The sequence below is a fragment of the Molothrus ater genome, chromosome 18 (assembly GCF_012460135.2).
Source record: "Molothrus ater isolate BHLD 08-10-18 breed brown headed cowbird chromosome 18, BPBGC_Mater_1.1, whole genome shotgun sequence".
In the NCBI taxonomy this organism is placed as follows: Eukaryota; Metazoa; Chordata; class Aves; order Passeriformes; family Icteridae; genus Molothrus; species Molothrus ater.
In genome coordinates, this window is record NC_050495.2 from 12174015 (window position 1) to 12188705 (window position 14691).

General features: G+C 53.9%; 4 protein-coding genes across 5 annotated transcripts; 2 read left to right on the forward strand and 2 right to left on the reverse strand.

Moving 5' to 3' along the window:
• CHCHD10 (coiled-coil-helix-coiled-coil-helix domain containing 10) lies at window positions 1-1380 on the forward strand. The gene is made up of 4 exons (XM_036393427.2): window positions 1-85; window positions 203-386; window positions 582-726; window positions 1125-1380. Exons 1-4 carry the CDS (start codon window positions 21-23, stop codon window positions 1142-1144), a joined length of 414 nt encoding a protein of 137 aa, XP_036249320.1. The 5' UTR covers window positions 1-20; the 3' UTR covers window positions 1145-1380.
• A 2-nt stretch (window positions 1381-1382) lies between these two features.
• Window positions 1383-5468, reverse strand: C18H22orf15 (chromosome 18 C22orf15 homolog). 2 transcript variants are annotated; one of them, XM_036393426.1, is made up of 5 exons: window positions 5338-5468; window positions 4253-4339; window positions 3874-3999; window positions 3530-3604; window positions 1383-3114 (listed from the first exon to the last, which is right to left on the reverse strand). In XM_036393426.1, exons 1-5 carry the CDS (start codon window positions 5360-5362, stop codon window positions 2960-2962), a joined length of 468 nt encoding a protein of 155 aa, XP_036249319.1. In that variant the 5' UTR covers window positions 5363-5468; the 3' UTR covers window positions 1383-2959. The 2 variants fall into 2 exon arrangements, with proteins under 2 accessions (XP_036249319.1, XP_036249318.1); XM_036393425.1 differs by having other exon boundaries at window positions 5351-5453.
• A 1785-nt stretch (window positions 5469-7253) lies between these two features.
• VPREB3 (V-set pre-B cell surrogate light chain 3) lies at window positions 7254-8054 on the forward strand. The gene is made up of 2 exons (XM_036393429.2): window positions 7254-7302; window positions 7479-8054. The coding sequence occupies exons 1-2, from the start codon at window positions 7254-7256 to the stop codon at window positions 7805-7807; spliced, it is 378 nt and encodes a 125-aa protein (XP_036249322.1). The 3' UTR covers window positions 7808-8054.
• Window positions 8055-9219: 1165 nt separating this feature from the next.
• Window positions 9220-14662, reverse strand: SPRING1 (SREBF pathway regulator in golgi 1). The gene is made up of 5 exons (XM_036393517.2): window positions 14473-14662; window positions 13649-13805; window positions 12277-12428; window positions 11650-11763; window positions 9220-10697 (listed from the first exon to the last, which is right to left on the reverse strand). The coding sequence occupies exons 1-5, from the start codon at window positions 14581-14583 to the stop codon at window positions 10614-10616; spliced, it is 618 nt and encodes a 205-aa protein (XP_036249410.1). The 5' UTR covers window positions 14584-14662; the 3' UTR covers window positions 9220-10613.
• Window positions 14663-14691: the final 29 nt, after the last annotated feature.

The window sequence follows — 14691 nt, forward strand, 5'->3', positions numbered from 1 at the left end:
GGCGGGGCGCGCTCACAGCCATGGCGCGCGGCAGCAGGAGCGTGTCCCGGCCCGCCAAGGCCCCCGCGCACCCCGCGCCCGCCAGGTACCGCGGCCCGGCCGGCCCGGCTCGGCTCGGCTGGGCTCAGGCGGGCACGCCGCTCTGCGCTGCCCTGCCCTGCGCTGCCCTGCGCCGCTCCTCATGACTCCCTTCTCTCCGCAGCCCGGCCCCAGCGGCCCCGATGCCCGCGGCGCAGCCGGCGCAGCCCGGGCTGATGGCGCAGATGGCGAGCACGGCGGCCGGCGTGGCTGTGGGTTCCGCCGTGGGACACGTCGTGGGCAGCGCCATCACCGGCGTCTTCAGCGGCGGCTCCTCCGAGCCCGCCAAGGCGGCGGCGCCCGCGCAGGTGCGAGCGGGGCCGGGCTGCGCCCTTGGGCCGCCCTTGGATGGGGGCGGCGGGAGAGGGGAGCGGGGCCGGGCGGGAGGGAGGAAAGGACGGACGGACGGACGGACGGGCAGCCGCCCCCCGCTGGAGGGGACGGGAGCGCGCTGGAACCGGCGCCGCTGCCCCCGGCCGGCCTGACCGGGCCCGTGGCCGCAGGAGCCCCCGGCCGTGCTGCAGCAGTCGCCGTACGGACCGTGCCACTATGAGATGAAGCAGTTCCTGGAATGCGCCACCAACCAGCGAGACCTGACCCTGTGCGAGGGCTTCAACGAGGCTCTGAAGCAGTGCAAGTACAGCAACGGTGAGCGGGCCTGGGTCTGCGGAGGGAGCTGCTGCCAGCACAGCGCCTCTGAGGGTTGGAGGGTTGCAGAAGCGATTTTTTGGGGATGTAGAGCCCTTTATGGCTTTAGTAGGATGTAGTTGTGTCTTTAGTCAGGAACGCAGCTGGAAAGGGAAGGAGAAATTATTTTGGCCGTGTCTCTGTGAAGGCTGGGAGGCTGTAGGTACCTTCTTAGAGGATCCACTCTTGCTGCCGTGGGCAGTCTGCCTCTCTCCTTGGCTGACTCTCTAATTCCTGCTGCATTTGGTACAAGCTCTTGTCAGTAGTTAGGTCGTGATCTGGTTACACTGGGTGAGAGAGCTTTAACTCCAGCTGGTGGAACGTGTTCCTAATGCTGACCTTCTGCTTCCTCCCTGTAGGTGTTTCTTCTCTCCTGTGAAGAATTCGCCCCCTCGTAGGGAAGAGGATCGTGGTGTAGAGCCCTGCTCTCCCCAGGGAGTGGCAGGACAGACAGGGAGTGAGCTGGAGAGAGCAGACTGACCAGCCAGGAGTATTCTAGTGGTAATTCACTTCTGAACTAGTAGGGAAGGAAGGGAATGATTGGACCCAAGGGTCTTCAGTGTTCAGATAGCACTGTATTTATTACAGAGAAATAAAAGAATTTATTTGGACCTATCACCTGTATGTGTGTTCTTTATTTAATTCTCATACTAAAATCAAGCTACCAAAGCATTAACATTGTCAGCCAAAGGACAAGGCACAAGTGTGTATTCCTGGAAACAGGGGGTGCAGCCTAGAAAGGACTGGGCCTGCATGACTGGGCAGAAGGGGATCCAGACACTGGCTGCCCTCCAGGCCAAGGAGAGGCTGCAGTGAGGTAAGCCAACACGTGTCCCACGGGATTTTCAGTGACAAATTACTCTTCTATAGATATCCTCTTCCTGAGTACCTGTCCTTCCCTCAGAGCTGAGAGTGTGACCTGTCTGGCTGTGGCACTCAGGTACAGTTGGCTGATCTGACTCTGAGGCTTTAGCAGGTTATGCAATGTTCTCAAGGTCACTGGCAGCAGGTGAAGGTTGGAGCTGCTTTGCTCTTCAGTCACCTTGGCAGCACAGCCTCGTGATTGCTGCCCTGACTGGCCTCCAGCAGGGACACCCTGTTCCTCACGTTGGTCTAAGAGGGAATTCTGAGGTTTCAGCTGGAGTTTTTGGCACAGCAGTGAAGCCAGGACACTTTCAGGTGCTTAACTGATGCATTTTTCATGCCAGAATGAGTCTTTTAACCTTTTGATCTGACTGTTGAATAAAGGACGAGTTCTCACCCCCTTGCTGGGATCTGTGAGGAAATCCAAGTCTAGGTGGTAAATGCTGTTAGCAGATCCTGGGGGCTGGTGTTGAAAATCCTGCCCCTTCTAAATGTCACAGTCCTAAGTTCTTGGCAGAGATATCCTGAGCTGTGCCTGGCCTTAGCAGGGCTGTCTTGTGTCCTCCTTAGAGACAGCCAGGAAAAAAGTAGATGGCAGAGATTAAAAGCCCAAGTGCTGCATGTGCTGAGCTGTCCTGTGAGAGCAGGGAGCAACCACTCCAAAGCTGTTTAACTCCCTTTAAGAAATAAGTGTATTAGGCTGTTGGTGTATTGCTCTGGGTGGAGAAGCAGCACCTGCAGCAGATGTGTTCTGCCCTTGACCCATCTTGGCAAAGAGCTGCTCCTGCAGTTGTGGCTGTCTCTGGAGCAGCTTTTCCTGGAGACTGCAGAGCAGTCCCTGCAGGGCCACTCCAGGGTGCTGCAGTGGGAAGCAGCCCCAGCAGTGATGGGAGTGCAGCTGGGTGGGGAGGAGGTGCAGGTTCTTGTCCCTGGGGATGCAGGCCATGCCAGGGGAGCAGGAGGGTGGTGCCTGTGCCTGGCTGTGATGCTGGGTTTGTCCCTGGGGATGCAGGCCATGCCAGGGGAGCAGGAGGGTGGTGCCTGTGCCTGGCTGTGATGCTGGGTTTGTCCCTGGGGATGCAGGCCATGCCAGGGGAGCAGGAGGGTGGTGCCTGTGCCTGGCTGTGATGCTGGGTTTGTCCCTGGGGATACAGGCCATGCCAGGGGAGCAGGAGGGTGGTGCCTGTGCCTGGCTGTGATGCTGGGTCTGTCAGGGTGCAGCTGTGGGATGTGTGAAGCTCTGGGGGGACAGGGGCTCAGTGCAGGGGACTCTGCTGTGCTGGAATAAGAACCTGGTGGAGGCTGTGCTGACCAGTGATGGGTCTGTTCCTCACTTAGGGGTGTTCTTGTGTTCCAGGCTCCTCTTGCTCTGTAAGGTGGTTCTGTTCCTGGCTCGGGAGCTGGTGTGAGGCTGAGCTCTCTGCAAGGAGCCCTTCTTCCTCTGCTCTGTCCTCTGAGTCTTTGCTGAGAGCTGCTGCAGCCGATCTGTGGGGTGACCAAGCCCTCCCAGAGTTGTTTTCCTGCTGTGTTGGTCAATTGCCCATTACGTGTTGAGCAAGGCACTGCCAACCTGTGAGACTACAGCCTGGAGAGACATTTGAGGGTTTCCCCATTTCTCCTGATGTCCTCCCCTCCCTGGTTATTCCAAGGAGATGAGCCTCTTTGCCAGGGGGACAAGCTGGGCAGGGTGTCACTCCTAACTGGGAGGGGTCCTGCACAGCGGCCCTGCTTGTCCCCTCCCTTGGTGCCCAAATGCCCTCACTGCCCACAGGAGCCCTGAAGGAGCACAGGGGGATCAGAGGGGAGTCCCACAGGTGCTGTATGAGGGCTGAGGTGGAACAGGAGTGATGCCTGCACCCCTGACTCCTCTGTGGAGGTGAGGTGGGTGCCTGGTTCTTACCTGGGAGCTCAGGGTAGTGTTTCCCCAGGTCCTCAAGCAAGGATTCGTAGCAGATGGCTTCAGAGTTTTCTTCTCCTGGCAGCAGAATAGGAGAAATGGATTAGTCTCTCTCCTGGCTGTAAACTGAAGGCTTGTAACTGGGGCAGGTGGTTCTGCCCAGGAAAAGTTCCTTTTCCCCTGGAGCAGCCCTTGGACAAGCAAAGGCTCAGCTCGAGCTCTTCATCTGAGCTGGCTTCTGCCTCCTCAGAGCTTCTGGGCTGTGTCCCAGTGGCTGCAGAGCAGAGCCCTCCCCAGAGCTGCCCCCAGAGCAGCCCCTGCCCAGGGCTGGCTGCACAGGGACTCACGGACAGCTCTGATGAGGATGTAGCGCTGCCTTCCCTGCAGGTATTTACTGGCATATTCAGATGCAGGATCTTCCACTTTGCTCAGGTTCATCAGGCTGCCCTTTTCATCCATAAGATCAATGCAGTCTGGAGAGAGAGACGTGGTGAAGGAAGCCCAGGCTGCCCCTGTGGGGCCAATGTGAGCCTGAGGGGTTTAGAGACATTTTCCTTGGCAAGTTACACTTAGAATCTGCTGAGATCTGGGGAGTGGGAGGTTTGCTGTCCCTTTCCCTGTGTTTTGGGATGTTCTGTGACTCCCATGTGACCCATTTGTTACCCTGTGCTGCTCTCTATGGGTGAGTGGCAGTCCCTTGGTGACCACAGCCCCGAGCACTCCTACCTTCAGGCCTGCACTGACACTTCCACTTCAGGTGGCCTGTGAGAGTCTGGACACAGCAGAGCAGGTTCACCATCTCTTGGCAGTTGGCTGCAAACAGGGAATGAGTTCTGAGACATGAGCATGGTCACCCCAAACCCAGGGACCACATGGGCACAGCAGGAGGCTCAGAGGTGCCCACTGTGGCCAGCAAAGGCAGCACCCCCAGGTGGCACCAGCTGGGCTTTGAGCAGCTGTGTTAAAGCCATGGGTGCTGAGAGTGCCCCAGGGCAAGGGGAGAAGATGAGCACTTTCATTTGGGGAGAATGGTTCTGACTGATGAAGTGTCTCTGTCCTTCAATTTGTTTCAGCAAGCATGAGTAGGAAAAAGCAGGGTCCGTGCCAGTGCCCTCCTATGAGCTGGGCCCAGTCACAAGGGGAAGGAGCTGCAGATTGTGTCTGAGTCACCCAGGATATTTTGGCCATGAACTCTGACCGAGTTTGTCACAATTGAGAAATCCCCCAGGGCTGACACACGTCAGCACTCAGAGCTGGGGATCCAATTCAAATAGCAGAGGGAGCAAAGGCTCAGGACTGTGTCTGATGGCTCCAGCCACGAGTGTCTGGGGTAAGGCCAAGGCTTTCAGCCAGCTGGGTAAGGTCAGGAGAGAGGCTGCTCATTCCTTCCCACAAATGCCTACTCTCTGACACTGAGGGCCAGGATTTCAGCCAGGGAACCCTTCCCACACAGCCCAGAACGCCGGAGCTCCCCTGGCAGCTGCCACTTGTGCCCCACGGCTCTTCTGGTTGTGTCTAGATAAGCAGGGCCCCCTCTGGTGCTTTCCCAGAGCTGCCAGGCTGGGAACTCCTCCTCACCTCCAGCCTCCCTCCCTGTGCTTAGCTCAGCTCTGCTGGAGTCCCTCCATGGTTTGGAGTGTAGGGGTAATCGATAAATAAAAGCAGTGAGGTGCAGGATGCTGCCGTGCCTGGCAGAGCTCTCCTGCCTGTTCCCTCAGCCCGGGGCATTGCTGTGCACCGGCTGCTGTGTCCCTCCCTGCCCCTCGTGGGGGTGACCAGGGTGGCCCAGGTGCCCGGCTACCCCCACCTACCTCCGAATCTCACCGTGGCGAACATGGTGGTGCTGCCGTGCCCCTTCCTGCAGGCAGCGCTGGGAGCTGCGGCAGAGCCCAGGACAGACAGACTCCATCCCCACTGACGCTGTTGTGGTTTCGGTAGCCAGATTGCCCAGCAACAGGGAATGAATGGCCCCTGCAGATTCCCGAGCCTCCTGCGGGGGGAGAGAGGAGGCAGAGCAAGGGCTGAGCTAAACACCAGCCTGTGGGAAGGCTGCCTGCTCCATGTGGTCCCAGACGCTCTGAGTTTCAGACTTTCTGTAGTCTCGTGATGTTTCCTGTTGCCCCCATTTGTCCTGCAGCTCATCTGGGCTGTGGTGGTGCCACATCTGTTCACTCTGCTCCTAGCACTGCTGCAAGGCCAGCCTGGCTTCCTCTGTGACATGGCTGATGCCACTGGAGGAACCCCCCTGAGGATCCTGCTCTGGAGCAGGAGGCACTGGGGTTCCATGGTGGACATGGTCATGTGCCAGCTGCAGCTTGTATTTGGTGCCCAAATGTTGCTGTGCAAGTGCTCCTGCAGTCAGGGCCCTGTAGCATCCTGTGGAAAACATGGATGAAATCATGTCCCTGGGCTGCTCAGCAGATGGGGAGGCTGGAATGGTGGGAACCAGTAACAACACTGATGTGCTGCATTATCCAGTGCCCACTGCTCTGAGGACAAATTCCCTTTCTCTGGAATGCCCCTCTTTGCATGAGGAGGGGATTTCTCTGTCTTGCCAGGTTTCATTTCACAGTCAGTCAGAGCTTGGGACAAGGTGTGTGTGTGACATTCCTCCCCTGGGACACGTGCAGGGAGATTTGTGTTCATCTTGGCACCACTTGGCAGAATGTGGGGAGTGCTGCTGGGCAGCAGCTGGAGCTGCACCTGCAGGGTGCTCCTACCTGCAAGAGCTCATCAAACACAAACTGCTGACATCTGCAGGGACAAACTTGCAAATGGCTTTGTTTGGGCCCTCTGTGGGTGCTGCAGAGGGAGTGGCTGTCCCCGGGTGGTGATGAGGTGGCACTGGCAGGGGCTGAGCCTGCCTGGGGAGGACAGGAGGTGCCCAGCAGCTCTGGCACATGAGAGGTGCCCGCTGCCCTCACTGCTGGGGACAGCCTGGGCTGGTGGCCATGTGACACAGTGGCCCCGTGGCAGGTGTCACAGCGGGAGTGGCTTCACGCCCGCTGAGCTGGTGGCCGTTGCTGTGACAGTCTGCTGTCCTTCCGCAGCAGCTGTGCTGCAGCCACCCCTCCCTGGGGACACCACGCCTCCTGCCCGATGGCCTCAGCAGCCGCCCACCCTCCAGGGCTGCCCACGCTGCTGCTTCTGAGGGGGCCCTGGCCAAGAGGCAGCACCCCCAGCACCCTCAGCACCTCCCTGCTGCAAGTTATGCTGAGACCCTGCCCAGTCATTCCTGCCACCGTGATGGAACTGCAGGAGGGCAGCAGCAGCTTTGCTCCTGTTGTTTCTGTGATGGGACAGTTCCCTTCTCCCTGGTGGTCCCCAGCCTGCTGCCCCCCCAGGACATCCTTGGCACGGTGTGGCTCAGGCTCTTGGCCTCCTGCATGCCTGGCAGCAGAGGGCCTGAGTGTGAGACTGCAGGGAAACCTCTCTGCTCCTCCCATCAGCAAAGAGAGATGGTCAGCGATGCCACCCCAGTGCCCAGGGTGTGGGGTGAGCTGTGGGTGTGCTGGTGCAGCTGAAGGAAACGGGCTGGGGTGAGGGTGGTGGCTCTCACCCCCTCCCTGAAGCCCAGCTGCAGCAGAGCGAGCAGCCCCGGGGAGCAGAGTCCCTGAGCCCCCCGTGTCATTTACATACACCCGCCAGTGGCCACGGCACAGCACCCAGGCTTTGTGCAGCACCCCAGAGCTGCTCTGAAACAGCCTCCCTTCCTCTGCCTCCTGCCATGGCCCTGGGATTCACAGTCCTGCTCCTGCTGGGGACGCTGGGCACGGGTAAGGGTGTGAGGCAGCTCTGCCTGGGGGGTTGGTTTGAGAAGGGCGTTGTGCTCCGGGGCTTGTGATGCGACGAGCAGGGTGGTGGTTGGGGAATGTGTTTGGGGACATTTGAGGGTGAGGGTGAGGGGGAACACGGCTCAGCCCATCACTAACTGCATCCCCGGTGTGTGCAGCTGCCAGGGCTCAGCCCGTGCTGAGCCAGCCTCCCTCGGTGTTGGTGCAGCCCGGGCAGAGCGCTCGGCTCTCCTGCACGCTGAGCCCGCAGTACAACATCAGCCACTTCGGCATCTCCTGGTACCAGCAGCGCCCAGGGCACTCCCTCAGGTACCTGCTCTACTACAACTCCGAGAGAGACAAGCACAAGGCTGCCAAGACTCCCGACCGCTTCTCGGCCACCAAAGACCTGGCCAGCAACGCCTGCATCCTCACCATCGCAGCCGCCTGCCAGGACGACAATGGCACCTATTACTGTGCCCTGTCCCCCGCCCTCAGGTGGCTCTAGAGAGCGGCAGCCCTGGGAGGGATGGCTAAAATCCATCTTTGCATTGGGACATAAACTTTAAAGAATTTCGGGATTTTAGTGGAGCTGAGGTTTTAGTTAGAGATACAAGCTTTATTGGAGTTAATCAAAATAAATGGGTAGGCCTTGATGAAGTTAAGAGTTAGTAGTTTACTGATAATTGATTGCTTGTCAACATAATGTTTGGTTAGCTGGGTTTATAATGAAGAATATAGAAACTGATAAATAGCTTTTAGGAACATAAGACAATTGTAGGCCTCTTCTGTTCTGAAACCAGTTGAAGACGGGAATGGGAGTTCTACCAATGGGTTCATTTGTTATATTTGCATTGAAAATGTAGAAAGGTCAGAACAAGGAAGACTTCATTTACTTACTCATTTTGGGACCCCTCCCCATGAAAGGGACCACCGACCCATTTCAAGGAACAAACTACGCATGCTTAATGGCTTTTGAACTAATTACCATATGAAGCGGGGACTGGGATGTACCAAAGTTATGAATATGCATTTGTATTTTGGGTATTCAGTACTTGTATAGATAAAAGGACTCTGTAGTCACCTGTAAATCGCGGTGTGTATTTGGGAGCTATCCCACAATAAACATACACTTTCTAACTTTAAACTGTTAGAGAGTCTTTGTCCGTCACAGTTGGATATCGGTACTTGATCAATATCCATATTTTTAATAAATCAGCACGCTTGAGCAGGGCTGGCAGCGCTGCCTGTGCTGGAAGTGCAGCAACTCCTCTTTGTCGCCAAGTGTCCCTCACGGGGCACAGACAGCCGGGCACGGCTGCAGAGCACAGGATGAGGGCTCGGCCTCGGCCTGGCTGCCCTGGGCTCTTCCAGCACCCGGCACGAGGCCGCCTCCACCTGGCTGTGGCTTCCGCAGAGTTTAATTAAAGTTAATGAAGGTAATAAAGGCTAAGCCTCACGCCGCGGCTCGTGTCGTGCGTCCCTGGGCCGTGAGGGGCTGCGGGCCTGGCGGGGTCTCTGGGCCGGGGGAGCCCTCACCCACCCCTCGAGCAGCCCCTGGTGCCACAGCACAGCTCCTGAGGGGACAGGGACACGCGTGCCCCCGCGGGGACTCTGTGGGGACGTTTTCTCACAGGATGATGGAAGATTTTCCCACAGAATTCCCACAGAATTGGGGGAAATGCCGGGATGGTCGCACTGCGCATGCTCAGCTCGGCGCGCGCCCGGCGGCGGGAGCTAGGCCCCAAGGGCGGTGTGGATGTCACGTGAGGGGCGGCCGGTGCTACCATTGGCTCAGGGGAAGGCAAAACCAGGCGCGTCACTTCCGGGTTATCTCAGTGCGCGTCAGGGCCCAGCGGCGGTCAGGTAGGACCGGGCCGCTGCCCTGTTCATGTGAAAAGCCAATGCTCACAAAGGAGACAGAGGAGTCCTGCAACTTTATTCGAATAAAGGGAGAGAATCCACTACGCCATACCCCTGTGGGGTCCCTGTCGAGATTTCGGAGGACGCAGCCTCCTTTTATCCTAAACTCCCGGCCGCAGGTTGCTGTCTCACTTTCCCCATTGCCTGAGGTACAGTGGCAGGAGCTGGGCACTGGATTGTGTAAAGCAAGCATGGGATAATGAATTCTCATCTTCGTGTAACTGAGTCCTGTTTTATATGTTTGTCAAAGGTGAAGATCGAATTTGGTGCAGGGGGTTCCAAGGGCTAAAAGGAAGCTGCTGTTTGCTGCCTGAGATGCAGATGTCAAACATTTCAGGATCTGCCTGAGAGCTGGACAGGCTGGCAGAGCCATCCTGCCTCCTTCACTGGGGCAGGCTGGAAAGGCACAGGCAGCTCTGGGAAAGGTGCTGGGGGAGCTCAGCTCCACCCTTTGGCCTCCTGCACAACCAGGAGTGAATTTGAAATACCGAGGCCTGAACAAGTTCAAGCAAACAAATCTTCCCAGCTCCCTGTCAGCAAGTGGACAGCAGAGAGCTGCTCACAAAACTGGACTCCTCTTTGAGGAAACTGCTGCAGAGTAACAAGGAAAGTGTTTAGAGACAATAAACATCCCATCCTAGGCAGATCCCTGCTCTTCTCTTGTGCTATGGGACTGTGGCAGAACAACTCCATTGGAGTTCTGAATGTTAAACTCACTAAGAGGAACATAAGGACTATAGCGACAAATCCCAATACAATTCCTTTAGACTAAGGAGGAAAAAAAAACCCTACCAACTTTAGTCAGGATCTAAAATATCCCTTCTAGCTGACACAGCAAAGCAGGGACTGAAAGGCATCCACAATTAGCTATGCAAAGCATCCGTACTTTCAGCCAGTGACCCATATAAAATGAATAAATAATTCATAATTACATATGTAGTGTACACCATGCATGCCAAGAAGGGCTCCAGAGAGAGAAGCACAGTGGGCATGCTTTGCCCTCTGAAGGGAAAAGTCCTCCAGTTACTTCTGTCACCCTGGAAAGTCTCTGAGACATAACCTCCATTTACAGCTGCAAAGCCACATTAGATATTTTCCCCATGATGTTCTATAGCCTAGATTGACTCCATGATTCCTGAAATTGAGAGGAATTATTCAAAGAATGCCCTGGCAGAGCAGCACAGTGCCAGCACTCCAAAGCAGGTGCACAATAAATTGAAGAAAGCAAGATTCAGTCCCAAAGTTCCTTACTTCCTCTCTTCACCTCTGGGTTCGCCCCCACGTCCAAGGCAAACTTTTTACACCGAGGCTTTGGTAAAGCAACAGCTGCTGTCTTGTCCTTTTGGATTCAAGGCTCCAGTTCCTTCCTCTGCTGCTCAGATGTGCAGCTCTCAGACAGGCAGGAGCTCTGGGGGGTACTCCCCATAGCAGTATTTGGCAATTGGGTCTCTGTAGGTGTTCTCATGCTGCACACTCTGCCAGGAAAGGAGGAGAAGCTTTAACAATATGCACACAGTGAAACAAGGCATTCCTTCACTGAAGGAAAAATTGCACAGAGTTTATGCACAGGCAAAAAAAAAAAAAAAATCCCAAATTCTTCTACACATCAGAGTGCCTTTGGATCAAAGAATTCTGCATTGCCAGCACACAAGAGCCAGCTGATGTATTACAGCACTGCAATGTTGAACCAGAACCTCCTTTTCAATAGAGTACCCAAGTAGGTGGGAAAAGATTTCATTAAAAAAACCCAAAACTTAGATCTGTTTAGGCAGTATCATCAAATGTTCTAAGCAAACAGAGCACAATAAAGTTGCAACTTGAGATGTGTGCATTTTTCTGGACAAAAGGTAGAGGTCAGATTTTATGGGTAAAAAATCCCAGTAACTTTGGAGACATTTGGAACTCTGTCCTTTGTTTGCAGTCCATCCCTATTCCTACCTGAAAGACTGAAGCTGCAGGACATGGCCAACAGCACTTTCTAAAAGGGCCACTGCTTGCTTAGACCAAAACTTCTAATAAAATCACATGGATAACAGAAGTTCACCTCTGTCCTTAATAAGCAGAGACATTACAGCACAGTTTTTGAGTTACCATGCAGGTGATTGTCAGCACAGGGTGAGTCTCCAGCTGTACCATAAAATAAAGAGCATTCTGAGGCTACTGGGAACAGCTCTCACTGTCTTCATCCTAATGAGATCTTCCCCAGTCACTGAACTCAGTCTCTTTTTGGTTAAGCCCCTCTTTTCTACAGAGAATGTGCAACTTGTCCTGCTCTAAATGGAAGTGCTCTGCCTTCAGTTCAGACTGGCTCTCAGCCATGGCTTCAGCTTTTATGAAAACACAAGCACAACACACCAGCCATTCACAGCACTGAGCCCCATTTCCCAAGGGCACTTTTTGGGCCCTGGACATGAGCTGGTGCCTCACCTGTGATGAAGTCCTACACTTGGCCAGGCACAGCTCAAAGTGATCTTCCACTGCCATGAAGAGGTTCTGGAACGCGATGGCTGCCCGGTTCAAGAACCGCTCCAGGAGATGTTGCTGAAGTGGTCAGCAAAGAGAAGGCAAAAATCAGAAACACTCTGCTTCAGCAAGGAGCAATCAAAGCCCACCCCAGCCTGCAAAGCTCAGGTATCAGAGGAATAGTAAGCAACTCCACTTAGGATTTCTAGCAAGCACTGAGAGGCTAATGCCTCAGAACCCCAGCAGCAGGACTAAAATCTAAGAGAAGCTCACAGGAAAAGGGGAAATTACAATTAAAAAACTAATACTGGCTGCAGTAACTCTTCTGCAATCATTTCTCTTCAACAAATACAATTCCCCTGAAGCTGAAACACTTTTCAAGGCTCCCAGTATTTCCTGCCAAAGGTGGGAAGGATGCTTTTTGTTAAAGCTTTATTTATAGCTTGCCATACACTCCTTGGAGGCTTTCCTCATCATTCCATGAAAAGGATCTGTCCCTCTAAGGGAAAAGATCCTCACAAAGAGGCCCTTTAAGCCACAGAGGGACCCCAGCAGCTGAGAACACCTAGAAAGCAGGAGGGAGTCCATCACCTTGCTGGGCTGCAGGCAGCAGGACACACAGAACTCGTAGATGCTGCAGCAGCCGTTGGGCAGGCAGCTCTCACAGCTGTACAGCTTGGTGCTGGGCACGTGCACATTGCAGCAGCCATTCACCAGCAGGTCCTTCCTCTCACAGATGTAGCCTGGAAAACAGCAACAGGAGTGACAACTGGCAAGGCACACCCCTCTGTATGTTCTATGGAAATCTGCAGTAAGGATCACGTTCCTTAAGAGCAGGTTTGTTTGTTATTTAGTAGATTATGATCCCCCTCAGTCCTGTGCAGCCACTCTTTGAAATGGAGAGAGGTGTTTCAAACAGCCTGGTGTTATCTGCACAGCTATCATATCCTACTCTAATGTATGCTCTATATACACCAAGAATATTTAAATGCAGATTATTTCTGATTTTTTTGGGGCACAGTTCCTTGTTGTGAAAGGGGAAATGGGATTGGCATTGATTATATTGAAAAAAAGCCACGACACACGTTTTTGAAACAGGTCTGTGTCTGGATAATTCTCTTACAGTTCAGTATGAAGAGACTTAGATTTAGGCATGCAGGACAGTGTAATATTCATTGCTGAGTGGAATCCTTAACAGTATAGAAATATGGTGTATATTACAGAATATACACCATATTAAATATATATAGAAATGGTACTACCACAGTGTTAGACAGTGAGAGAGCTGTAATTTTTAGAGATCTTCAGAACTGGCATTAAGCCTAAGTCAGGCAGTGCCAAATTTAACATTGATGCAAATCACAAAAGATGTGGTGGGTTCTCTGTAGCCTTGATTTGTGGCCAAGAAAGATCCAGGTCTAAGCAACAAACACAGTGCAGGGCAGGAAAGTCTTTAACTTCTACTGCTTGAAACAAGTGGTTAATAACCTTGGGTTTACAAGGTCAGACAAGCTCATTAACTGTGACTGAGCACTAATTACACCACCAGCCCTGAGCTGCCTCCATACAAGGCCAAGGTTTCCTCAGTTGCTCTCCCTAACCCCCTGACAGCAGCAGCAGCACTCTGCAGGGGACACAGAGAGCTCTGCAAGCAACCACAGCAAACTGAGCAAGACTCAGTGCCTGGGTTCTGTGCAAAGGTAACTGGAATTCTTTGACTTTCAGGTGGTGGCAGTCACAGTCACACAGCCCTGGGCCTGAGCCTGGTATGCACACAACCAAAGCAGCAGCGCCTGCAGCCACTGTGAAATTCAGGCAGCCAGAAGAGAACAGGCCAAGGGCTGAGTGAAAATATCTTAATAAAGAGCAGCTGTTCCATCAAAGTGCCATCAGCAGTCAGACAGGCAGAGCAGCGTTCAGCACTGCCAAATGCAGAATAAATTCAACTAAATATCAACTATACCCAGTTCATCTGTAATGAGGAGCTTCCCCTGCACAGAGTTCCTGCACTGGTTGCTCAGCTGACTGCTGTTCCCCGAGCTGAACTTCACCTTCCACATGATGGGCTGCTCATGCTCCTGCACTTGGAGGAGAGTCCGATCTCTCACCATCCTCTCTTCCTGCAAGGAAAAATAGGAATGCAACCAAACATACCAGTTCCTCCTGCCACTTCAATCCACATGCCTCTCCCAGCATTAAAGATGCCTAGTACTTGTAAACTCCCCAGCACAGGAAACTCCAGCATCAATGGTGCAAACAATTTACTACTTGTAGTATTTTACTTCATACTTCAACAGGAAGACACACACTTCAATAAAGTCAGGGTACTCCAGTTCACCATCGATCAGCTAACACAGCTGAACTTGGTCACCACAACCACAAAAGTAGTTTGTATTATATTAAATATAATATAGTATAATATAATATAAAATATAATACAAATAATATAATATAAAAAATATAATATAATATAATATATCGCAGCTGAACGAATTTGTCTTTCAGGAGCCCTTTGCCAGTGGAATCCCCACTCCCAAGAGACACAACAACACCCACCAAACCCAGTGGAGACTTTCTTTTCCCAGTTTTGGTTCAAACCGCTATTGCTGTCAAACACACAATCAGGCATTCCTATTTTAAACTCCTGCATCCATTAAATATTTATAACGTCATTCTTACGGCAGTATTACCCAGGGGCGCGGTGACAGCACCTGAAGAACGAGAGTCCCCGTGCCATACGGGCTGTTCTAACCCAGCCCGCGGCTGCGGGGCCCGGCCGGCACTGACCTGCTTGAAGGTGCTGCTGATGAAGTACACGAGCGAGAGCCCGAAGACGACGCCGAGCACCCATCGCTTCCTGAGCAGCCGCCGCCAGAGCACGGCCCCGCAGGGCACCATGGCCGGGCTCGGGGCAGCGCGGGCCCGGGGCCGGCATCACCGGCGGGCGCAGCGAGCCCCGGGCGGCCCCAGCGCGGCCCCAGCGCGGCCCGAGCGCTTCCGCCGGCG